This window comes from Lissotriton vulgaris, chromosome 2_1 (genome assembly GCF_964263255.1).
Source record: "Lissotriton vulgaris chromosome 2_1, aLisVul1.2, whole genome shotgun sequence".
Lineage (NCBI taxonomy): Eukaryota > Metazoa > Chordata > Amphibia > Caudata > Salamandridae > Lissotriton > Lissotriton vulgaris.
In genome coordinates, this window is record NC_141687.1 from 697568080 (window position 1) to 697593905 (window position 25826).

Genomic DNA, 25826 nt, shown 5'->3' on the forward strand with positions numbered 1-25826 from the left:
TTTTTTGCATTGACGATAAACTGTAATGTGTGCAACCAAGGCACTGTGTTGAATGTCTGCTGGCTGCTGTTTTTTATCATCCAGTTGCCCAAGTACAGAAATATGTGAATGACACTGTGGCACAGGTGTACCACCACTGCCATTGTAAAACACTTAGTCGATACTCTTGGGGCAGTTGTGATCCTCAATGGGAGAGCTTTGAACTGATAGTGTTGTCTACTTATCACAAAATGCAGTTAGCTGTGATGCATTGGATGGTTGGGGATATGAAAGTAGATATCCTTGAGGTCACAGGTTTTTTGTGCAGGGCAGTGGAATGATGACGTGCTGGGTGGTTATTTTAGAGTGCCCCAAAAAGATGTTCTGGTTCAATGGCTCACGGTTTGGGATAGGACCCAGAGTTATGATTTTTGGCGATGAGGAAGTAAAGGGTGCAGACTTCTTGGTCCGCGCCCTAACCCTCAACACTCCACCCTCACCCTCCCCCCCACCCCCACCCCCACCCCCACTCGTCTTTCAGGTGAACCGCCTATCTAACACGCAACCGGCCACCACGCCGGAAACAACTTGGAACTTTCACTTGTGCTCCACGGACAGTTAATCACCTCTGAGGGTAAGCACCTTGCTTTCCACCCCCCCTGCCATCTCACTTTTTAACCCTTAATCCGCCAACTCTCATAATTGGTTTCCTCCCACCTCTAGGTGACCGTTCGCAAGCTGGCTATATTTACCACTAGCAGAAATTTCTTCTGAGTAAGAACGTTTATCCACATCTCACGCATGGCTTCTTCACCCGCTATATGTCCCATTAGGCTACCTTGGTAAACTTCCGATACAGATAGCTTCTGAATCTTCCTACAATCCAGGATGACTACATGCTTGGAAACCTCCCTTTCTAATTGCACCAAGTTACTGCGCCGCGAGTTTCAATATTTGTCAGTGCGCTGTACCCTTATTGCCTAAGTCACTCTGTCACAGTTTTTTTTACCTCTGCACTAAGTGAATGACTCCACGTTACTTTACACTGAGTGATATACACCTTCATATTGCATATTGGCTCTGTCACTGCGCCGTATTTTATCCTTCCTATGCCAATGGTATGACACAAGGTCTCTTTACAGCATTGTACTTGTTTTATCACGCTTACTTTATGTCTACAAACGTACCAAGTAATATCAGGTTATGTCTACTTTACATGCATCCTTCTAACTCTCCCTTTTCATGTTTTTTCCACCCTTTCTTCCTTTAAAACTTTACCCTTTAGATTGTAAATACACAATATACTAACCGTAGGCACGTATCAACAGGCATGCTTATTTTATGTCCTGAAGATGATCTTTGCATTGTTCTCTAGGATCGAAACGCCATTGACACCTCAAACTTCTCATACATACAATGTGATGTTATTATTTCCTATGTAGAGATGTCCCTTGTGATTTGTTTGTCTATTGATGATTTGTCTTGGAAACAAACCGTGAGCATTGCCTGAGCCCCTCCCCCTAATGTTTCCCAAACTGTATGTCTCTATGTTTCTGTAGTAGGACGCAGGCTTGTAGCTCACTTTCAGTATCCATGTCCGCATATTTCCTAAAGAATTATTGACTTATTAAACATTGAACCTCTGTCCAGCTGGACAAGTTCCACGAATACAGCACTGATTGGGTCTGCATTCATTGCTCTCCGCTCATTTTCTTTTAGGGGCCACTGTTGTGTTAAATAAACCCTTTTGACAATGGCACTGCACACTGTAGGGTCAACCAAGAGCTGGGGAGTGTGAGGTGAGATAAGGGTAGGCCTTAACAGGATAGGGCTCTAGGTCAACATTGTCCAGTTTATCAACACTGATAATGTTCCAAAGAATCTGCTGCGTTAATGGCTGATAAAGGTGCTAGATTTGGGTTTTGCATATAATAGGGACTCCATTGACCTGTATCTGTGTGGATAGTGTCTGGCTGCTGGGGTGAAGAAGGTGGTGGTGTTTGAGGCCGAAGTTGGAGAATGAGAGGAGGACATTGTAATGGTGAAATAGTAGCCTTATCCCTGCACTTCTTAGGTTACCAGGATCCAACAGAACTGCAGTTCCTCCGATATATGCTCCTCAAAAGTGAACTTCCATTCTCTCTGGTGTTGGCTATGGTGTGTGAGAGTCCTCCTGAGGGAGTCTTCCCTTTGGAGTGCTGTATGAATATTTTATGCTGCTTAACATCAGATACCTCTGGTAGGTCAATGGTGGAGGGGAATAGATAGGGTGGAGGTAAGGAACTCACATGACTCCATCTCAGCATCAAATCTTTCTTTCGAAGCTGCCACCCTGTAGTAGAGTAGGGTCTGCTTCCTATGGTCACCCCCACTTTCTGCTGTGATTCTCTGTTTTTTCGACTTTATTGTGGCTGTGGGCCCGCTAATCAGACCCACAGCCCAGCTGTTCTCTCTCTAAATTGATACCATGTACTTTAGGTGCATACCAGATTGGTTACTCTGTCACCCTTGTGAGCCCCTGTATAGTGTACCATAGGTACCCAGGGCATAGGTGCACCCTATGCCTACCAGTGGCTGCAGCATGTATTGTGCCACCCCTGGTTTGCCTTCCAAACTGACACCACAGGTTTGTTCACACAGCCTGGGTAAGGTGGTGTAATCACCCCTTACTTAGATATAGTATACCTATATCTGCCTTTATATTTAGGCACATATACACCTATAAGCCACTCCTATGGTAGGCCTCGAAAATCCTGGAGGCAGAGTGCTTGGTTTTATGTGAGAGGGTGCCCTAGCATGAGCTGAGCCCCTCTGCAGCTTTCGGAACCATCTCATTATAGCTGTTCTATGATATAGCCATACCATATACTCTTAAGTGCATTTTAATCCTCGCGGTTAATGCTAACTTTGGTTTGGCTTTATCAAAACATGTCGTGTAAGGTGTCAAACACTTTGGAATACTACCCCCATCAATTCTGGCGGTGGGGGTAGCATTCCACCCTTCTAGAGGGAAAAGACATGTAAGATACTGCTTTACCCGGTTAAAGTTAAACAGAGTCTCAGCATCACAAAATGGATGCTGCTGCCACAGACACGAGTCTGACCTCCTGTTGCTGGATGAAACTCCGGCAGGGGAGGCCTGGGCAATAGGTTTCCTGTCCAGGGAGGTGCCAGAACCTCCCCTGACAGTGGTTTTGTGTATTGGGTCAGGGAGGGCTGCATTCAGTGAATGCATCTAGACACTGCCTGGCGCACACAAGGTGCTCCATGCAAAGCCCGGTTCAAACCAGTTGCTGGGGCACTCCAGCCCCAGCTCTGGCACAAATCTGGACAAAGGGAAAGGGGTGTAACCACCCCCTTCTCAAGTCCACCCATAGGAGGGACCTAGTCAGGTAATCCAGCCCCCATCCTTAGTATAAGTATAGGAGCTGTGTCCCTGGGACTTTAGATTATCCTGGACGAATCTTTGAAAGACATATCTTGGACCATCGACATTCCATTCTGACTGGAAGACGGAAGACATCTCCCTTGTGGTCAAGGAGTGACCACCCTGTGCAAACAGGCACAAACAGCAACTTTGCCGGTCTGCAGTTTCAAGGCTCCCGTCGGAATCCGAAGACTCTGCGTCTCAAGAACTGGACTTCCAGACTTCTCTGACCCTGACCCACTTCCACAGCAAAGCTGAGACCCATGGCGGACACGAGAGACGTGAGACCAGACATCTTGGACATCCTGCATTTTGCTACCTGCACTCCTTTCCTGAAGCCTCAGTAAGTTGTGCATTGGGGTACGATAAGCCCAAGCCCCGAGCACCATTTGCACCGAAGCCCAGGCCCGCACACTCCGCGAGTGTCCCATGGGCCCTGCCTTTGCATTTGAGCTTGACGCGTCTTCCCAGTTCCTTGCCAGTTGGCTAGCGAGCCCCCTGCAGAAACCATCTTGCATCTAACTTGCTTTCCTGGTTGCTCCAGGCTTGCTCCAGCTTCCCTGAAAAGGAGAAGCGCCACAGACCTTGCTGGTCTGCAACAGAGCCAATCTCTACATCCTGCGTGGGTTGCGGTTACCAAGGCTTTTTGGGTCCAATAAGGATACCGACATCGCAGTCATCTAGACCCATCGTGGGACAGCTCGAATCCAGCGCCTGGCCTTCGTCGATGCCTCCTGGACCTCGTGGCTGAAAAGGCAAACTCACCTTCATCACCTTAAAGCACCCGACATCGCCTGGTTCCTTCCTGGTCACTGGCTAGTGACCCAGACTCTGTCCCCTCTGCATTCAGGTTCTTCCAATCTCCGATCCACCCTTGGATCCACCCGGACACTTTTCCTCTGGTCGCCTGCAGCACTTCTTTGGAGCTGTCCATAGAAAACGACGACGAAACCCGACACGAAAAGACAACTATGCAACCGGCTTCCCTGGGTGAGGTAACACGAGTACTCTGGTGCTTCCGTGGGTCTTGACTCTCGAAGTGTCCTAGTTTAAAAGGGTTCCATCCTAGTCTATCCGGAAGTGTCAATAAACTGTATATTTGTAACTTCTTTGTTTCCAGTAGAAAGTCAATGGTAACCAGCGTCTGTGTTTAGACACTGCACGAGTCTCCTGTGGGCCTCCTACTTCCGAACCTTTGGTTGTTTAGTGTAACCCCAGCGATTCCACAGGCCCCAGGCCTGATTTCTAACTCTCACGTGGTACTTATACCACTTTTAGTATATGGTTTGTGAGGCCCCTAGGGCATAACGTATACTGTGCAACTTATCGTATATTAACTGTGTGACTTGTATTGTATTTTGACCTCTGACCTCAAAGAGTGCAGAGGGTTTGTGTTTAGAGAAAATACATATATATTTGATATATACCTTGTGTGGTGTCCTTTCATTTGGTATTCAAGGGATTATATATGGTAAGACAACTTGCTTAACTCGCCTACTGAAGTCTTAGCCTGAAGACTGCTGGTTCATGCTACCACTAGGCTTTACGCACTGCATATACCAGAGTGCAAAGGGGCGATCCGGAGGAGAGGCTAGCAGTGTGCTCCCATCGATGATTCCTGTTATTGGGCTCCCGTGAGCCCCCAAGCTGACGAGCTTTTGGAGACGCGCCTGAGAGGCAACGAAGCCTGTGACAGTTGTTTGGCGGCCTTCTCAACCACCCCAGAACCTTTATCTACGGATGAGGGATATTATCCCGAAACACGAGCCATGTCTCGTGTCTAGAGATACTGGAAATATCAAGTACTTACTTGCACTAACCTTAGTGAAACACTCACGAACTTTGTTCCAACTCTTCAAGCTATACGCACTGCATATACCAGAGTGCAAAGGGGCGATCCAGAGGAGAGGCTAGCAGTGTGCTCCCATCGATGATTCCTGTTATAGGGCTCCCGTGAGCCCCCAAGGTGACGAGCTTTTGGAGACGCACCTGCACGCCTGCGAGGCAACGAAGCATGTGACAGTTGTTTGGCGGCCTTCTCAACCACCCCAGAACCTCTCTCTACTGATGAGGGATATTATCCCGAAACACGAGCCATGTCTCGTGTCTAGAGATACTGGAAATATCAAGTACTTACTTGCACCAACCTTGGTGAAACACTCACGAACTTTGTTCCAACTCTTCAAGCTACACGCACTGCCTATACCAGAGTTCAAAGGGGCGATCCGGAGGAGAGGCTAGCAGTGTGCTCCCATCAATGATTCTCATGCTACCACTAGGATAGCTTTCTATAAGGTTGACCTTACAACCACCATCAATAAGGGTCGATTAGACTGGTGCAAGCTGCCCACTAGAACTAGTGGACATCATATGCCAGGCTAACTTCTCACACACCCTAGGGGGAAGGATGTTGGTTTCAGAGTCAGATTTGGAGCCAATTTTGATATCGAGGGTGGTTTGTCAGAGACAGGACTGAGATAGCATTGGTCGGTGGCAAGACTCTTTGTTAAAAGGTTTCTTAGTGCAGAGGGATTCTCCCAGGGTTGAGGTGTCTTGGAGCCAAGAATGGAACTCCTAAAGCTTGGTACCTCGGATGATAGCTGACCTCAGTGTGAGAATTGTTTCAAAGTCAATTATTCAAGGGGGAGAGTGTTAGGGGGGTGGTGTCAGGAGGGTCGTGTGGGGTTAATCTTCAAGTATGTGTGTATGTAGGAATAGTGGCTCTGATTTTTATTTTTATCTTGGGCCCTGTGCTGTGCTGCGACTAAACTTCCTCGTTTTCTACCTCTGATGATCCATTGAACAGGACTACGTGGCTTTGCTCTCCCTGAGCCAGGGGGATATCTGAAAGGCTTGTAATCTTGTGTGTCGGATGGATCTCAACACTACACTTTAGGATAGACCAAGCAATGTTCTAAGACATATCAGACTGTCTTTTCATTTTTAATCGCCTTGCAGGCTGAGCAAGTCAAATCTTTGCATTCTGAAGATAGGCAGAGTTTACAGACCTGTCGCTGGGTCAGGATCTTTGATAACTGGCACCAAAGGGATTGTAAGACATTGTTGATGGTCCTGGAGCTAGAGCTGAAATGTCCAAAACTATGCACAGAGTAAAACAACCTGGGGGGTATTGTTTGTCCTAGTGCATAGTGGGCTAAGGAAAGATTCATGCTATCTTTCAAGAGAGTAGCAAAATAACCTCCTATCCGCACAACACTAGATAGCAGGAGTAGACAGGGTATGTGTACCTAGAGCAACACATTCTACAAACATTATGTTCTTGGGAATGAAGAGCATAATGGCATAGTGGTGCTGTTGAACAAGTTACTTACCTTCGGTAACGATATATCTGTAAGAAACATTAGTAGCAATAGATTACTTACCTTAGTATTACCCCCAGGCGTCAGCCTGGATCCGGAAAGTTTTCATCAGCAGTACCCTTGCGCATCGGTAGGTGGTGTCGTGAGGCTCCTTGTCCGTCGATGGCGTCATGGTCTCAGAGATGACGTCGCAAGTGCTACTTAGACGCCGCCCACGCGCGCTGACGTCCGTTCTGTACACGACTTTCTGCACCAGAAACGCAGAGCCATGCAAGAAAGTTACCACTGGTGCATTGAAACTAGGGCCCTAAAAGGGATGACCTTAACCCCAGAAATCAGTTCGCAGAACGAGGAGGATGAGTGGGGTGGTAAGGAATCTATCACTACTAATGTTTCTAACAAATATATTGTCACTGAAGGTAAGTAACTTGTTCAACTGAAAGAAAAACACAGTGATAGATTCCTTACCTTAGAATAGATACCCTGCAATACCAACCTCGGTGGGGGGTCTGCGAACCAAGATCACACCAGAAAGTCATGGAGAACAGAACGGTCAAAGAAGCCGTCTCTCCAGACTTGGCTGTCCAGGCAATAATGCTTAGTAAACGTGTGCAGCGAGGCCCACGTGGTTGCCTGACAGATGTCTTGCAGGGGGACACCACATCCCAATGCAGTAGAGGCTGCAGTAGCTCTGGTGGAATGATCATGCAGTCCTACCGGAGGTTCCTTTTTAGCCAATGAGTAACAGGCTTTGATACACAAGACGACCAAGCGAGAGATAGTCCTCTTATGTACCGCCTGACCTTTCTTGGTGCCAACGTAGCCAACAAAGAGTTGGTCATCCACCTGGAACTGTTGTGTGCGGTTGAGATAAAATAAGAGCGCACGCTTTTTGTCCAGCCAGTGGAGCCTCTCTTCCTCCCTGGAAGGATGCAGAGGTGGAAAGAAGGTCGGCAGGGTAAAAGTCTGCGCAATGTGAAAGGCCGCAACAACTTTTGCCAAAAAGGAAGGACAGGGCCTGAGCACAACCTTGTCCGGGTGGACTGATAGGAAAGGAGGCTTACAAGAAAGAGCCTGGAGCTCACTCACTCGCCTAGCAGAGGTGATAACCACCAGGAAGGCAGTTTTCAAGGTCATGAGACGAAGAGGACAGTTATGAAAAGGCTCAAAGGGAGCGCACATCAGGCATGTAAGAACCAGGTTCAAGTCCCACTGAGGCATTACGAAAGTAATAGGAGGAAAAAGGTGTGTAATGTCTTTGAGAAATCCATTTACAACAGGGGACTTGAAAAGGGAGGGCTGATCAGGGAGCCTGAGAAAGGCCGAAAATGCAAAATGATAGCCCTTTAGTGCCCAGAGCAGAGCCTTGCTGGGCCAAAGAAAGAAGGAACAGAAATACCTCAAAAACAGGGGCAGAAAGGGGATCCACAGCCTTTGCTGTGCACCATGCCACAAATTTGTTCCACCTACAGGAGTATACCACTTTAGTGGAGGGCCGCCTGCCCGCCAGTAGCATCACAAAATTCAGGAGGCAAGTTGAAAGGAATCAACTGCCACCGCTTAACCTCCTCGCAAATAGGTGGGGCTGGACCGTCCCCTGCTGCTGCGACAGAAGATCCTCCTGAAGAGGCAGTCTTATCGGAGGATCGATGCTCATACTAAGTAGCTCGGGATACCATAATCTTCGAGACTAGTCCGGAGCCACAAGAATTACTTGGGCCCGGTCGCGCCTGATCTTCTTCAGCACTCTGGGTAGAATTGGTATAGACGGAAAGGCATACAACAGACTGCAACTCCACTTGTGCCGAAAAGCGTCGCCGAGCGAGTGCAGCCTTGAAAATTCCAAAGCGCAGAACGGACGACATTGCGCGTTCTCTTCAGTGGCGAACAGCTCCAACCAAGGCTCTCCCCACTGCTGAAAGAGACCTTGCGCCAACTCCGAGTGAAGACGCCATTCGTGATCCATCTTGCACCTGCGCCTGAGTTGCACCAGGAAAATGCCCTGATGTTCCAGCCATGTCCAGAGACGCAGAGCCTCCTGACATAGGGTCCACAACCCCACCCCACCCTGTTTGTTTCAGTACCACATGGCGGTGGTGTTGTCTGTGAACACATGTACTACTCTCCAATTGACAGAGGGAAGGAATGCTTTCAGTGCAATCCGGATCAACCGAAGCTCCAGAATGATGATATGGAGCTTGGACTCTGCCGGAGACCAGAGGCCTCTGATCTCCGCCACTCCCATGTTGTCGCCCTATTCCAGGAGGGACGCATCCGTCATCACTGTAAACTCTGATTGGGGAAGGGAGAGGGATCTGCCGTCGACCCAATGCCGGTTCGTGAGTCACCACTGCAACTGTCTGGCAGTGCCCTCCGAGATCGGGACGTGATCGGAGAGGTTCCCCTGATGCTGCGCCCACTGGAACTTCAGCTCCCACTGCATAGCCCGCATATGCCATCTGGCATGATCAATCAGCAGGATTCAGGAGGCCATGAGGCATAGCAGCCTCAGTCACTCTGACCGGAACCTGGGACAAGGGCGGAAAGATCGGAATCAGAGACTGAATATCCTGGACTCACTGTTCGGGTGGATAAACCTGAAACTGTGCAGTGTCCAGAACAGCTCCGATAAAGAGTAGCTTCTGAGAGGGAACCAGGTGCGACTTCGGCATGTTGATGGAAAACCCCAGGAAATGCAGGGGGTCAGCCGTAGTCTGGAGGTGGGAGACGAATGTTTGGGGCAAGCCTGCCTTCAACAACCAGTCGTCGAGATAGGGGAAGACTGAAACCCCCGATCAGCGCAGATGAGCTGCGACCACCAGCATCACTTTTGTGAACACCCATGGGGCGCTGGTAAGGTCAAAAGGGAGCACAGTGAACGGAAAATGCTTGTGGCCAACCATGAACCGCAAGTAACGCCGGTGGGCCTGCAGGACTGGGATGTGGGAATAAGCATCCTGGAAGTCCAGCACTAACATCCAGTCTTGCGGATCGAGAGCAGTGAAGACGTGAGCCAAAGTGAGCATCTTGAACTTCTCTTTGCGGAAGAAGCGACTGACGATCCGGAGATCTAAGATAGGATGCATGGCCTTGTCCTTCTTGGGTACCAGAATGTAGTGAGAATAGCAACCACAACCTACTTCTGGGGTCGGAACGCGCTCGACCGCCCCCTTGGCCAAGAGGGGTGCAACTTCCTGCTGAAGAAGCACCAAGTTCTCCCCCGACATGCGGTGGTACTGAGGTGGTTTGGCTGGAGGGGTAGTCTTGAAGGGGAGGGAGTAGCCCCTCAGGACTATCCCTAAAACCCACCTGTCCGATGTGATGGTGCGCCAGTGGGGGAGGTGATGGCGAAGCCTGCCGCCCACTGGCGTTTGATGGGCTTGAAAGTTCGGACTAGGAAGGTTTGGAGGCAGAAGTGGCCGGGGTGGAGGTAGACTGACCTGCCCGCTGGCCCTTTAGTCCGCCACGGTTGAACCCATGTCTGCGCTGAAATTGTTGCTGCGCAGGCTTGGCGCTCTGTTGCGAACGCTGCGGGGCATCCCTTCCGGTGCCACGAAAGGAGCAAAAGGCAAAGGAGGGCGGACTGCAGACAGCCCCAAGGACTTGGCCGTAGCCCGCGAGTCCTTAAACTGCTCCAACGCGCTGTCTGCTTTGTCACCGGAGAGGCGACGGCTATCAAAGGGCATGTCCATAAGTGTGCTTTCACCATACCCCGAAAATCCAGTTTTCCTCAACCAGGCATGGGCTCGAACCGCCACTGTCATCGCAATAGATCTGCCCAGTGAGTCGACGGTGTCAAGGCCACAACGAATCATGAACTTAGCTGCGTCTCTCTCCTCTGCAACAGCCTAGGAGAGAGCTGGCCGGGCCTCCTTCGGATACTGAGGCAGCGCGTTCGCCACTGTATCCCACAGAGAGTGGGAATAACGCCCCAAGAGGCATGCACTGTTAACAGACCGAAGTGTAAAACTGGCGGAAGAGAACATTTTCTTTCCGAACTGATCCAGTTTATTGGATTCCCTATCCGGTGGTGCAGAAGAGAAGGCGGTCAGGGAAGCAGAGGCTTGGACAACCAAGCTCTCGGTGTGGGGTGTTGGGAGAGGAAAATGGGGTCACCCGGAGCCGGGCGATGGCGTTGGGCCACATTCCTATCCACAGGAGTCCCTGTGGTAGGCCTGGACCAGGTGCCCAAAAGAACGTCGGAAAGTGCTTTGTTCAGGGGGAGCAACAGCTCCGCAGAACGAGCCGCTGGCTGAAGCACTTCTGCCAGGAGGTTAGCCCTGACGGCTACAGTAGGGAGTACAAGGTGTAGTGCCTAAGCCCACCCTATGCAACCCCACAGATTAACTTGCGCCCTCCTCCGTAGCCACGGAAGGAGGAGACAGCATGCAAAGGTCTGGTGGGGTATCCAGACTACTAGCTTCCCCCAACTCCTCTGCCCAGTCCTGATCATCCTCGCCATCAGCTGCGAGAGGGTCCTCAGACCCTTCCCAGTCCTCCCCTTCCTCTTCAGGCCGTTCCACAGGCATAAAATAAGGAGCAGGGACATGGGGATAGAAATCCCTGAGCAATGTCTAGATCGGCATCGACCGACGCTGTTCCGACTCAGTGCCCCCCTTCAGGGCTAAAATCGGGGGCGACATCGTCCCAAGGAGCGTGCGATGTCGGAAGTGTTGCTGGTGGGGTCGGCGTCGGTGGAGGTGTTATGAGGTCAACCGGCGGAGACCGGGATCAAGGCCTGGATCCATGGTAGTCCTGCAGCGCTGAGGCCGAAGTCGGCAGCAAAGGAACGCGGGGACCCCCAGTCTGGACCGCAGGACCCGAAGGCGCACCAGCGGGACCAGACGGCCCACAGAGGCGAGCCATGGCCGACAGGAACTCCTGTGTCTGGGCCAGAATCGCCGACGGACCCGGAAAGGCGGGTGGGCCGGCGGCAAAGCCACAGGCTCAATCGGAGTCGCGGGGGAGGCAGCGCCCGCACCCTCAGCCGCGTTGCGCGACGGTCGAGGGGAAGTCGGACAACGATATTGTTTCTTCAACTTCTTGTACTTCGCCTTACCTGACCTCAAATGTGAAGACTTGGATTACAAGGATCGATGATGACGCCGCGTACAGGAAAAGATTACATACGTATGTACATAATTTTAAGGTGCTCCTAGATCCTACCCAAGGGTACGACTATTCAAACTCACAATTATAAGAAAAAACTTTACTTATCATTAACTGTAGTTCTCCAGTATTGGAATCTTTCATAGATTTACATGCTTGAATCATTCCCAGTCATTGAGATGAGTCCTACGGTATACTTAATAGCAATGCAAAGTTAAACATAAACCAGAAAGGCCCTAGGCCCTTTAGTTTTATAACATATCATAGTCATTGTTAAAAAGAGAGACAAAACAAAGGTTTGAACCAATCAGGCTACCCTGCCCTCTGGAACACTCCTGAGAGAAGTTCCAGTCCCTCAGATATTCAAAGCACAAGTGTAGGAGATACAACCAGATAAAAGAGGGAACGGTAAATTTCTCAGAGGAGGAGGGTGAGCTGCATGTGAATCTATGAAAGATTCTAATACTGGGGAACTACAGTTACAGGTAAGTAGCTTATTTTCCAACTCCAGTATTGGAACTTTCCTAGATTCACATGCTTGAATCAGATTAAAAAGCAGTTAAAAAGCACATTGTTTCTGTTACTTCTCGTCTTTTTCTTTTTTTTTTACTGTAATGCATGAATTTATAGATATTTGATATCCAAAACCAACCATAAAGCTATACATCAATACTTATGTAAAAATAAAGATATACAAATATATCTAATAGGAAAGAGTAGAAAGAAAAAATGTGCATAGCTAGAAAAAAGGATGGGGGGTGAAGGATAATTTTCACTGTTGTTGGAAAAGATGTCGCAGTACAGCTTGACCCACTGCTGTTTTGTTGCGAACTGCAGAATCCAAGCAGTAATGCCTAGTAAAGCTGTGTGCATTCTTCCAAGTAGCTACACTGCAGATGTCCTGGATTGACATACCAGCGAACAGCACAGTAGAGACTGAAACAGTTCTCGTAGAATGAGTTTGTACAGATGTCTATAACAGCTTGCCTGCTGCTTGCTGGCAACAGCGAATGCCGCTGAAAATCCAACGAGCAATACTCTGTTTGGAAACAGGACACCCATTTCGAGGATCCCTGTATTCCACAAAGAGTTGATTAGACATGCAGAAGTGTCTAGTCCTTTGCAAATAGAACTTCAAGCATCTGTTGACAACCAACAAATGGAGGTCTCTCTCTGCTGGAGTTTAAGGATCTTGGAAGAATGTCGAGGATGGGAGGCTCATTTAAATGAAAGACTGAAGAGACTTTAGGAAAGAACTTATGTTTCGTCCGGAGGACCACAATTGTGCAGGAGAGGCTCCTGAATGGTTACAGCTTGAGTTTTGCTTACTCACTAAGCAGATGTCAATGCTACAAATAGAGCTGCCTTCCACAAAACTAATTTCAGATCACTCTGTGTTCGAATGGGTGCTTCATGAGCTGTGGGAGGACAATATTGAGTAGTCAGAGCGGTGGGGGAGGTCTAACTGTTGAACAGACCCTAATTATAGCCTCTTGAGGAATTATTTATCGATTCTTGAGGACCGTAAGGAAGGCAAGATAGACATTCGCCTAAAGCATGAGATAACTGCTAAGTGGACCCTAATGGAGGCATGAGCCAATCCTGATTTTGCCTGTGCAGGAGATAAGGGAGAATATTCAGAGGTGAAGAAGAAAAAAGATGCACATTAGCTTGTTGACCCCAAATGCAAAAACATTTCCACTTCAGCCGGTAGGTCTTGTTAGTACTTCTCACACAAGCACTGGACAATATTTCCATGCATTCTGGCGATACGTTCAAATGGGCAAACTCCTTGTGCTCAGGAGCCACGCTGATAAATGAAGAGATTTGGGATCTGGATGCTACACTTGGCCCTGGGGCATTGTGAGGAGAGAGGGTATTGGTTTCAAGAGAATGTGATGGTTCTCCAAAAGTAGGACGAGTTGCATAAACCAATGTTGGTGCGGCCAGAAGGGAGCAATGAGGATCAACCTGCAGGCGCACGGAGTTCATCTTCATGAGAAGCCTTGGAAAGAGAGGAATTGGAGAAAAGGCGTAAGCGTAGATGCATGACCTTGCCATCAAAAATGCATTTCCCCATGATCCTTGATTGTGATGCCATCTTGCAAAGAACTGGGTCGCAAAAAGATCGAGGTTCGGTTTGCCCCATCAGAGGAAGATGCTGGAGAGTGGCTTGATCCAGTTCGCATTTGTTGCACAACAAATTCAGTCTGATTAGAGTGCCTGCTGTGGTGTTCTGGTTGCCAGGCAGATGTTCTGCTCTTAGGGATACTTAGTTGCGAATTGCTCCTTCCCAGACGCACTGCGGCTCTTGGGATAGGAGGCATGATTTCGTGCCACCTTGCTTGGTGACGTAGTGCATCGTGGTAGTGTTGTCCATCCAAATGAGAACCACTGAGTTCTTTATTCTTGGCAGGAAACCTTGTAAGGCCAGATAAACTGCCTTGAACTCTAACAAGTTGATTTGAAGAAGGCAATACGGTTTTTGCCACTTGCCAGTGACTTGTAAGCCTTAAAGGAAAGCTCCCCATTCATGGAGGGAGGCTCTTGTAATGATGACCAAAGGAGATTGAGGGACTAGAAAGGAGAGACTGACTAAAATATTCTTTTGGTGTGACTACCATCAAATCGCTTTGACCATGGCTGGGGTGATGGTGAGTAGCTCGCCGAAAGATACCTCTGCTTGAAGCCACTGCTTGTCTAGTTCCTCTTGGAGAGGACGCTTCCTTAACCGGCAGAATGGAACTAGAGGGATGCAGGAGGACATCATCCCTAGGAGGGATTGGGATAAGGCAAACTGAAAGAGACGTTTTTTGTTTGAGTTCTGCTACTGCGATTAGCTTTGCTTGTCTTTCAACCAATGGGAATGCTCTGTTGAGCGTTGTGTCAAGCGTTGCTCCTAGGAAGGTAACAGTCTTTGAAGGATACAAGACTGACTTTTTTGGATTCAGGGTAAGGCCTAATGTCCTGAACAGAGTTGTGCAGGCTGCTGTGGATACCTGAGCTGGGCACATGGACCGTGCCTTGACCAACCAATCGTCCAAATACGGGAACACTTGGTGTCTGTTTCCTGAGAAAGGCTGCCACTAGCGCTAAGCACTTTGTGAATATTCAGAGGCAGAATTGAGGCCAAAAGGGAGGACTCTGAATTGATACTGGCTCCTGACTTTTGTGAATCAACGGAATTTACTGTGAGATGGGTGGATGGGAATATGAACAAACATGTCCTGGAGGTCGAGGGTGGACATGTAATCTCCTGGGTTCAATAGTATTTGAAGAAATTCCAGAGTATAGCCAAATTGAATAAGGTTGAGAAGTCATTGGTCCATAGTTATAGCCTGATGGCAATGAAGGTATGCAGATATTTAGCCCTCTAACTTTATTTGTGAGGAATGAGGAGTAGCCAGAGCCTGAAGGTGGTCATTGGCGAAGGTTTTGAATCCTTGGTCTGACATTCTGCTCTACCACTTGCAGAAGACCGGTTGTAAGCCACTGATGGCGGCTGATGGGGAGTACAGGGGACGATGGGGCTAAGATGAAGAGGAGTAAGTGGGGTACCAGTCCCGGTGCTATACTCCCCAATAAGATGAAAGGCCTCTCCCTCAGGAGCCTCGAAAGGGCACCTTACGAAACTGGAGCGTCCCCGAAGACTTAGCTGTGTCAGTATCTATCTTTATAGGTTGTAGTGCCTCATCAGCATGTTTGTGGAATAGAGCTTCTCTGTCAAAATGAAGGTCAAGAGTCTTGTTTTGGAATTCAGGGGGGAAGCAATACGCTTTAAGCCAGCCCTGGTGGCATAAAATTGCTGCACGTGCCAGCAGTCTAAAGGCAAGCAGTCTAAAGGCAATTGTGACTATATCCATTGCACAGTCTATGATTTCCGACGATGTGCACTCTCCTTCCTAGGGAATCTTTTTGACCTTTAATTTACTGTCGTTGGGTGACTGGTCCAAGACAGGGGCAAGGTCGGGCCATATCTGGCGGTCATATCTGCCAAGAACTGCGAGAAAATTCACTGCCCTTACAGTGAGCACCGACATGGAGGAGGACCTCCTCCCAACATTGTCAAGGCACTTGCCTTCTTGGTCTGGCAGTACTGTGAATGGTGCCAACAGTTTTTTTTGACCTGCCTTGTGCTGCCTGAGAGATGACTGAATCAGGCTTCAGGTGACCGGTGAAACAAGCAGGAGAGTACTCTGGAGCCCTGGATTTTTTTTCAGACTGAGAAGGATCGCAGTGACTGTGGTTGGAGTCTTCATGACTTTCAAGCTCTCCTCACAGACGTAACTTGCAATGGGCACAACTCTTACGGTTTTCCTGAATGGCTTCTTAAAATTGTAAAGGAAGCAGTCTGTTTGTGTAGAAGGCATAGTTCAGTCAAATTGCTTAGCTGCTTGTTCTAGTAAATTGAATCCACCAATATATTCGGGTGGAATATCAACAGGGATTGGAGAGGTAGATGATGGTGTGGAAAGAGGCAAACATCCCATCTTTGGTGTGGGTCTCAGTTCTTATGTTCCTCATGATCATCATCAGAAGTTGCTGGATCATGAAGCAAAGCAGTTTGAGGTAATGGCAAACAGAAGTTGGTAGCAAGAGTGTATTTTGCTGTGGAGTAGATTGAGGAATGGATGCCATTGGAGGTGGTGGAGTGGCTGGGGCTGCGGGAGCAGAAGATGGCGGAAAATACTTGTTATAGTCTGACAACATAGAATGCAAGTCAGTGAGCAGTGCAGAGGGCATGTAAACCCATCTCCTCCCAATACTGCTGTTAATATTGGTCCGAGGGACGTAGCTGTGACCCTCATACTCTTCCTCATCATAATCATCATCTTGGCACTTTGCATGCAATTCTGATGGGCTGTACTGTGTACATATCCTTAAGGTCCTTCGTTACCATCAGAGGCTTGTTCTTCCAGCAGTTGTGAGGAAAGCAATAGTAACACTTTTCTAGGCGAAGTATGTTCAGGGGTCAAATGCCTCAGTCTGTCCTGTTTATTTTTTTCAGCTTTTTCCACCATCAACAGTATCGTCGACTGTGTCGTCAGTGGTGCCGTGGATGGAGATGTTACCAACGCCATCAAAACCATGGTGGTCGTCAATGGAGGTGACGTCATCGAAGATGAGGTTGACGGCGGCGGAAGTTGAATCGTCAGTGAAGCCTTCTCACTGGCATCAATGGACACAGATTCCTTCCTACCTTTAAGCTTTTGCAGCCATAAAAGCAGAAGCCCATCGCGGTCCTTCAAAGTTTTACTGAAGAAAGTGCTACATACTTTGCATTGTTTGGCCTTATCATTAGGATAAAGGCAATAAATGCAGTCCTTGTGAGGGTCATCGGTGTGGAGGCATTTCTTGCAGCAGGTACCAAAGGCCCTGAGAAGGCTCTTCTCCTTGTCGTACATGTTTGATAAAAAACACTAAAACAGACTCAAGATGAAAAGAGTAATAGTCTGTCAGTATGAATTAGCCAGAAAAAGGCTTTTAAATGCTGAAGTGAGCTTTGGAATGAAGAAAACTGAGCAGAGCTCAGTGGAGACTCCCTAGCGCGATGTGTAGTAGAAAAGCTGAGGGACTAGAGCTTCTCTCAGGAGTGTTCTAGAGGGCAGTGTAACTTGAGAGGTTCAAAACGATGTTTGGTCTCTTTTTTTAACAATGACTATGATAGTTACAAAACTAAAGGGCCTTTTTGGTCTATGTTTAACTTTGCAGGGCTATTATAATATACCATGGGACTCCCACGTTGATGACAGGGAATTATTCAAGCAGGTGAATCTATGGAAGTTCCAATACTGGAGTAAATAAATATCCCTAAAAGCTTTTGATGATGGGTCATAAAAATGATGGCAAATAATCATACTTTCAAGGGTGAAGAAGATGGAAACATATCGGAATTCTTTTTTCAAAAGCCTCAATTTAAACACAGCGATGGTTCTTAAGATATCTGGGGTGTCCAGTAGCATGCTGGGTTTTGGGAAGTTTTCAATACAGACCTTAATCACTGTTTTTTGAGGACGGCAGCTTCGGTGCGGGAACAAACCGTGATTCAATCTATTAAGGTTTTATGAAACATTACATTTTTATAGTGCCTCTGCCCTTTTTTTATAGGTTTGTTGCTTTTTTATGGTTGCAGTTACAAAAATTTCAGGGACACATTTAACAATGGTGACTTCAGTTAACAACTGCATGTTAGTGCCTCTGGTATATGGTTGTTATCACCTTTAATCGGATTGAAAATATGCTGCATTTCTGAGCCTTAACGACTTTAAGCTAGCTTCACACATCTCCTTTTTTGTGGATTCTGCAGCTTATAGTCACTTCTTGACTTTCTCCACTGCCATTTACGTAGTCTGCTGACCTTGCTAATCATGGGGCGTTTGTTGGCTAAACCATTAGTTGTGGGGATGAAACTTTTAAAGGTTTAGTAACGGAGGTGTATGTATTTCAATATGTGTGTTTAAAAAAGGAGTTATCTTTTCCATTTCATAACACAAAACTGTGTATCTTTTACCTTGCAAGTGTTACGCTCAATTTCACGCTGCCTCTTTTCTTCCTCCTCAAAATCTTTTTCTTTTTGTACCAAGCGTTTTATGTGCTCCGGATATTCACTCACGTCTAGGAACTCTAGAAGTGGATGAGAAAATAAAAATAAGTGACTTACAATAATAGTGTACAACCTCAGTCTATTGCATTAACCGTTCTGATGAATAATTTCCTCCCTAAAAATTTGTATAGAGAACATATTTAGAAGTAGAGTAACTAAGGTGTTCAAAATGTAGTTAAGCAATGTTTTACATAGGGTAATTTCGCAGTGCCTAAAGCATCAAAGTACACCCATTATATTTTACGTTGCCCTTTGTTACAATTATATTAGAGTTTACACTGCATTAAGTGGGTTCAGGTCTCAAAATGGAAGCTTGGTTCTCTTTAAGGTTGCTTACTATTCAGCAACATTTATGACTTTAACTTTAAATTACATTTTGAGGCCTGGCGTCTGAGCGTATGGTCTGAGAAGGTGGCAGTACAATGCCACACACTGTTCAATCTCTTTATCTAGGAAGGGTGCATCACCAGGAGTCAGATTAAAGCGTGTCCTAATCTTTATGTGGACCTCGTTAGCAGAGTTTCTACTTAGTGTGTTTCAGGGTGCAAACAAAAGAGGCTACACCAGGATTTAATGGAAAGAGCAGAAGCAAGTTAAGCAGTAAGATGGAGCCCACCAACCATTAATCGTGCCAGTAAGGCTGCACAGGTCTAACTACCAGGCCTTTTCAAGAGTGTGCATTTGCTCCTGTATGTCGGAATTCGCAATACACAATGGTATACACGTGTAGGTGGGGGGGGGGGGGGGGCAAAATATGAATGCCATTTAGTAATAGGTTAACCTACAAAATATGCTTCACGGTGGGGTGGGATGGGGTAGGGGTAGGGGTGCAACATGTACGCATTTGCACAAGAGAGAGATATGAAATCTCTGCAGTAAAGTTCTCAGCCCACGTTTCCCCACAAGGAAAACCACTTTGAGTCCAACAATGGAAGAATGGCTTGGATAGCAGTCCAGCTCAAATAACTGCTTAGGGGCAGGTATGGCCTTGGCATACTTGGTAAAAGCAAACAGGAACAGAGGTGGAATGGGATGATGTTAGATAGCATATAAATACTTCTCATGGGAATCATTAAAAAATGGGGGGAAGAGGATGGGAAGAAAATGTAGGTGCCCTGAGCTTTTCGGAGAATATCGGTTTCATTTTAGTATGTTCCTTTCATAGATGGTGATCTACTCTTTGAGCAAACGCAAGGAGATGGACGGAGCGCTGAGACTTTTTAGACTCTCGCCCCCAGTCACAGATCTGGGTTGAATCCATCATCATTCTTTAGCTCACTCAGCTATCCCAATTCAGACCCAGCCATATGCAAATCAGTCTTGACCTGGTTCTTCATAGGAACAGTCCAGCCCGAACTGCCAAAAGGATCCTGGGACCGGTTTCTTGGTAACAACCCTCATCGGCCAAGCTAGCTTGAATCCAGTTTCAGCGCTTCGGCAATTATATCCTTGTGTTTGTTTTTATCTACTCTATGAGCCATTACCTACTCCTTGGGCCTTAGCAGTTGTTTCTCAAAAAAAGCTTAGTGCAGTGTATAAATCACTGATTGTCCGACAACCACTTTCTTCTGCCATTAACAACTCTGCCCCATCACAGCACCAGAATAATCATCAAAAAGCTTTATAAAAACACTATACAAAATTAAGACTTTTTGGTTGTGACCGGTTGTCACAGTTATAAAGGGAATCCTAAAGAAGGTTCGCATAAGAATTCTTTGTGTAAGGGAAATCTGAAAAGCACAAAATAAGCATTGTGATTGACTGAATTTTTATAAGTATTACAGAAAACACATAGTCTGCATCCAGTCTGAACATTTGTTAAAGAACAGCCATTTTGATTCCCTTACATTAAAACAAACATCTGAATGGTCACAGACCAAAGGTAACTTTGCAGAATTGGATTATTTGACTACCAGAAACATGCTACTTCTAGGAGGGTAAAACATTAATAGTAATAATAAAAACAAGGAGAACTGCAGGACGGCTGATGCTGTAGAGTTCATAAATGGGTGGGCAGGTCTGCTGATCTCTCCCAGGCCTGGGCTAGAGTCAAGAGAAAGATTTTTTAAAACCTAACGGTTCTTCAAGCCAAATTTCCAGGCAAAGGTAGAAAGTAAAGTTGGTTCCAATCACAGCTTGGCCTTGAAAAAAGGTTGGGGTTTAAAATGTTTCTCTCCAGCTCAGGTAGTGGTACTGGGCATGAATTTAATCAATTCCTCCCCAAGTAATGCTGAAGAGCTGCCACTTCATTTTGCATTTTAAGGCTTTTAGGTTTTGTGTTTTAGTCAGTATTGACACCCAGATGAAGCTAAAAGTCGGTAGCCAGTTTGACGTTATACTTAGGCCACAGTTCTAAAGGAAACAATCCTTTTTTTTTGCTAATAACTTTGCCACAGTATGACGAATCTTCACAAAACTTATTTTTTTTTTTAAAGTCTCATCCACCTCAGTTCCTTCCTCTAAAGTTTTGGAGTGATCCGTCAAGAGTGGGCAAAGAAAAAGTGGTAAGTCTCAAAACCAGGTTTTTCCCATTCATTTTCCCATAGGAAAATGTAACAACAATATCACAAATACTGTTAAATGGAATTACACCAAATGTGGCAGGAAGATATATTTTGGTCCAGAATGCATACTTTCTGTGATTTGCTGTAATTCAGTTCAGTAGTTTTTGAAAAATGAAGGTTAAAAAAATAAAAAATATAGATATTACACACTGCAGAGGATCTGCGGTGGGGACAGATCTCACCATCTGATTGGCTACCACAACACAGACAAAGGAACACCCTGCCCACCTAACCCTCGCAGAGCCCTTTAAAATACAAAATGCAGCAGGTTTTCCACTTTTTTCCCCCTATAAAACAGGTTGGCAAGGGACTAAGGGCCAAGGGGAGGGGCAGGGCATACCTATTTTTTTTTTAAGGAGGGGAGCATTTTCTCCCCCAATCCGAGCCTTTGAGAGGCCCCAAGGACCCTATCCCCTGGGGCCGGTACATTAATATTAACAAGGTGACACAGCCCCCTTCACTGAGTCTTCAAAAGGTTCCAGGGACCCCATCTCCCAGGGACGATAATTTAAATAAAGGGGAGGGGGGGCATGAGGCACCCCTACCCAAGCCAGTTATCAGCCCCAGGGACCTCATCCCACAGGGCTCGAATACGATGCAGTGCCCCATTGACGCCATCCCTAGGGAGACTGTAGTTCTCTGCCTGCACTCTCCCAGGCAGGGAAAACCACTTTGCGACCTCCCAGGTGAGAGTATTTCTCACTGCTCCAGCCCAGATGGGACCAAAGTAATAAAGCCAGCTTCCACCAACACCCAGTAGGGTGCTGGCTGGGGAGCCAGCTGGAGCCCCAGCAGACCCCAACAATTCTGTGCATGAGGGTGGTCCAGGTGGCCACCAGGGCACCCACTTGAAAAAATACAAATAAAAAAAGGCTGGCTCCTGCCACTGTGGAGGATGAGGAGACGGTATGTGCCGCACGCCCAAACATTTCTGTGCATGTGGATGCCCTGGGTGGGCACAACTTAATTTTAAAAACAATGGCCGGCTGCCGCATGATGGTGACTGGGGAGTCAGCTGCGTCCTCGGGCTCCACCCACGGTCCCAAACATTAAAAAATAGAGTGAGTGCCCCAGGTGGGTACCAGGGCAATAAAATGTTTTAAAATATTTTAAAAAGGGGGGGCGTGGCCAAGATGGCGAGCGGGTAAGACGCAGACCGCTCGACTCCCGATCCCCGTCTGCCGGCCCGGGCACTTGCCGGCATAGTTTGTGAGCAGCTGACCCCTGGTGCCGCAGTTGTAGGCGGCAGGCACACAGGGACAGGTTTTTTGGACCGCCCCTCGCAGCCAATCAGTAAAAAAAACGTCATCCTCGGGCGCCGAGCTCCGGACTCCAAAATGGCCGCGCGGCTCTCACTGAGGGCTTAAGGGGACAGCTGACACACTGGGAGTGTTTCCATGAGCCGTAAGAAGACTCTGGCGACCTGGTGACGCCCGGACCAGACTGGGGCGGCATAGCGAGTACATCTTGGAAACCTGATGAGTGCGGCGACGACAATGCTGCTGGGCCCGGAGCGAAGGTGCAGATGATCCTGAGGGCATCCTGCCTAGTGCTGCAAGCGGGGCCTTGGTTGACAGGGCCGCAACAGAGATGATCATCGACGGCGGCTGCGAGGCCAGAGGTGAGGGGCCCAGTGTTTCCCTGCGACTCTTCCTGCCAGCAAGGGCCGGCTTTCAGACGGGCGCTCATCCAGATCGCCGCCTGGGAGGACTAAGAGGTATTGGCCCAGACAGACGCACGCGGTCCGCAGGGGAGATCCGGGCACCGACATTGCTAACCCCGCCATAAGGAGGCCTAGGAGCAGGAGTGGCCCGAACTGAGTCTTGCCTTCTGCCTGAAGCCTTGGGGAGCAAGAGAGGGGTGGTGATAGCGCCCGGCACATGACGCTCCGCCACACCTGAAGGCCGCACTGCTGCACTGGATTGACTTGGGCTGCTCGGCGTAGGGCATCGGATGAAGAGGGCACACCCTGAGTAGGGAGGCGGGCATTACAGGCGACGCTACTGCACCAGCAAGACCCCAGAGGGGAGAGAACCGCGGACTCACCCTTCTGCCCAGGCGCGCAGCCACTGTGGTCTCTTTGCTGAAGGCACCTGGTTTAAGCACTGCTGTGCTCCTCCCTCCGCTTTAGGAGGTGCCCCTTCCGGACTTTGTGCCCCGGCCCAGCCTTACAACGCATCCGACCTACAAACGCCTCAGAAGCAGGAGGTGACGCGAGAAACCACAGACCCCCCGTGCTGCGTTGGGGGCGTGCATCCCCTGGACCTCACCCATCCGCCCAAGGGCCGATCCGCCCACACCAGCGATTGCTTCACCCCAAGTCGGAGGCCCAGACGCGCGGTGAAAGAAGGAGAAAGAAAAAGAGATGGGGAAGGAGAATCAGACAGTCAAGGACCTGTTCGCCAAGATTTCAGGCGCAGCTGGTGGGTAGGGGGGCGTCTCCCTGGCCCAGGCCGGGGGGTAGGAGATGGAGCAAACTGACGAACCGGTCACAAGAGCCTTCCTCTCCCAGTTGTTTTTGGCTTTGAGAGACAATCACCATATTCTTAAAAAAGAATTAGCCGATAAAATGAAGGAAGTGCGCAGAGATCTGGACGCGGTGGGCTAACGGGTGTCGTCTATGGAGGATCACGAACAGTCTCGTGATGAGGAAGTCGAACAACTGCAGAAAGAAGTGCTCCGCTTGCAAGCACAACTAATTGACTGCCAGGCCCATGTGGAAGAATTGGAAAATCGATCCCGCAGGAACAACATTCAGGTGAGAGGTGTTCCCTCCAATGAAGAGAATAACCATATCAACGGGTACCTCCAGGAGCTGTTTCGCCGTGTGCTACAAGAAACCCATGACTTTGCTATCAAAATAGACAGGGCTCAGAGTTGGCTTGCAGCAGATGTCCTCAGCACCTCCCCCCGATATCTTGGCCTTTCTACCGGACTTTCAATTTAAAGAACTTATCCTAAGCAAAGCACGCAATGCCCAGCCCTTGATTTTCAGAGGCCATACTGTTGCTTTATATCAGAATTTGGCAGCATCTACCCTTCCGAAATGTCGGGGCTTTCGTATGGTCACAAACCAATTCTGCAACCAAGGCGTCTCCTATTCGTGGGGTCATCAATTCTGCATCATTTTCAAGTGGGGCGGCAAGCTAAGGCAAATACGCTCCTGGACATCGAGCAAGACCCACCGGACAAAGCCTTGAGTCGGGACAAGAAAGATCGACGTGGGCGGTGGCAGAGAGTTGGGGGCAGGCGTAGGTCCGGGACCCCCTTGAAGCCAAATACAGAGACAATAGCACAGGAACATCGAGCTGTGCTGGCCTCTATGACAGCGGACTCTGGACCTGAGGCCAATGCTTGAACAGCATTGGGGTCAGATAAGTGTCATAGAGCATAGCTGGGGGCAGCGGGCGGGGACGGGAGAGACACAGTCGACCACAGATGCACCCCACTGACTGTTTTAAAGAGGGGACGCGGTCTCGTACTGCGGCTTCTGGACACTTGGTGTGTTTTCTTTTGTTGGGCTTGTTTGGGTTAGGGGGGGGGGGGGGGAGGGGGGGGGAGAGAACGTCCGCTATCCATGATCAACGGTTGCAAGATCTATTGGGGAATCCTGATGTTCCCACGATAATGCTATCATACTACCCTTGGCACTACATGAACACATATTGCAGCTCTCTTAGATTGGGAATATGCTTATAACTGGGGCTCAGACTAAATTACGCAGTTTCCTTCCCCCTTGATATGGTGCCTGTGAAAATTCTTACAATTAATGTAAAGGGGCTGAACAATACGGTGAAGAGGCGTGCGGTTTTGTCGTATTTGGAGAATGCAGAGGCAGACGTGTGTCTCCTACAGGAGACGCATCTCCTGCCCGGAGACACTCACCGCATGTGGTCCAAAGCCTTCCCTCTCCAGGAATTTTCCTTCTTGGGGGAGGAAAATTCTGGGGTGGCCATACTCATCTCTAGACAATGTAAGGGGGTGGTGAAGGGAAAAGTGGCAGAGCTCAAGGGGAGGTTATTGGCTTAGACCTGGCTTTTTACCCGATAGGACAGTGACCAGCGCAATCTCAGTTACCGTGCATAGCGCCAAGACGCCTCAGCATAAGTGCGCTTTAGAAATACCATCACTCATTCACTCACTCACTTATACTCTTCAATTTGCTAATCAACCCCTGGTGATTGACTTTATTTACGCCCCTAACTCAGGGCAGGATCCCTTTCTCCAGGTTGCCCTGGCGGAAGTATTGGCACCACAGGGGCGCATGACAGTGTGTGTGAATGTGGGGGGGGGGGGGGGACTTCAACATAGTTATGGACACCGGTATGGACAGGTCACATGCAACCTTTTTACCGGGATGGGAAGAGGTGGTTGAGGGAAATGGGCTAGATTGACACCAGGAGGGCGGGCTCATCCCACATCATGACAATACACATTCTACTCCCATGCCCATAAGTCTTACGCCCGGCTGGACCACTTTATGGGGACCAAGCAGGTAACTGCTGCAGTGCAGGAGACATGCATTGAACCTTTAGCTCTCTCGGATCATGATGCTTTAGCAGTTCAGGTTTTGCTGAACCCAAATACACATCGGACCGGAAGTTGGCGGCTTAAGGAACACATGCTCCACAAAAAGGAGGTAGAACAGCAACTTCTTACATGCATTAGGGACTATTTACTAAAAATGACAAGCCAGACAATGCAGTTTATGACACTGTGGGACGCATTGAAAGCAGTGGTACAGGGGGAGCGTATAAAGATCGCAGCGGCCCACAATAGAGAGCGTATGGAGTTGAGAGCTACATTAACACCGGTACGGGAAC

General features: G+C 48.3%; 1 protein-coding gene across 4 annotated transcripts in view; it reads right to left on the reverse strand.

Annotated features, from left to right (window-relative positions):
* USP47 (ubiquitin specific peptidase 47) overlaps positions 1-25826 on the reverse strand; it is a 1494847-nt gene that overhangs the window by 776403 nt on the left and 692618 nt on the right. For all 4 annotated transcript variants that reach the window (XM_086955947.1, XM_086955945.1, XM_086955948.1 and 1 more), the window contains one exon: positions 18347-18459. In XM_086955947.1, the coding sequence (XP_086812073.1) occupies positions 18347-18459 (113 nt within the window). The remainder of the gene's footprint in view (positions 1-18346; positions 18460-25826) is intronic.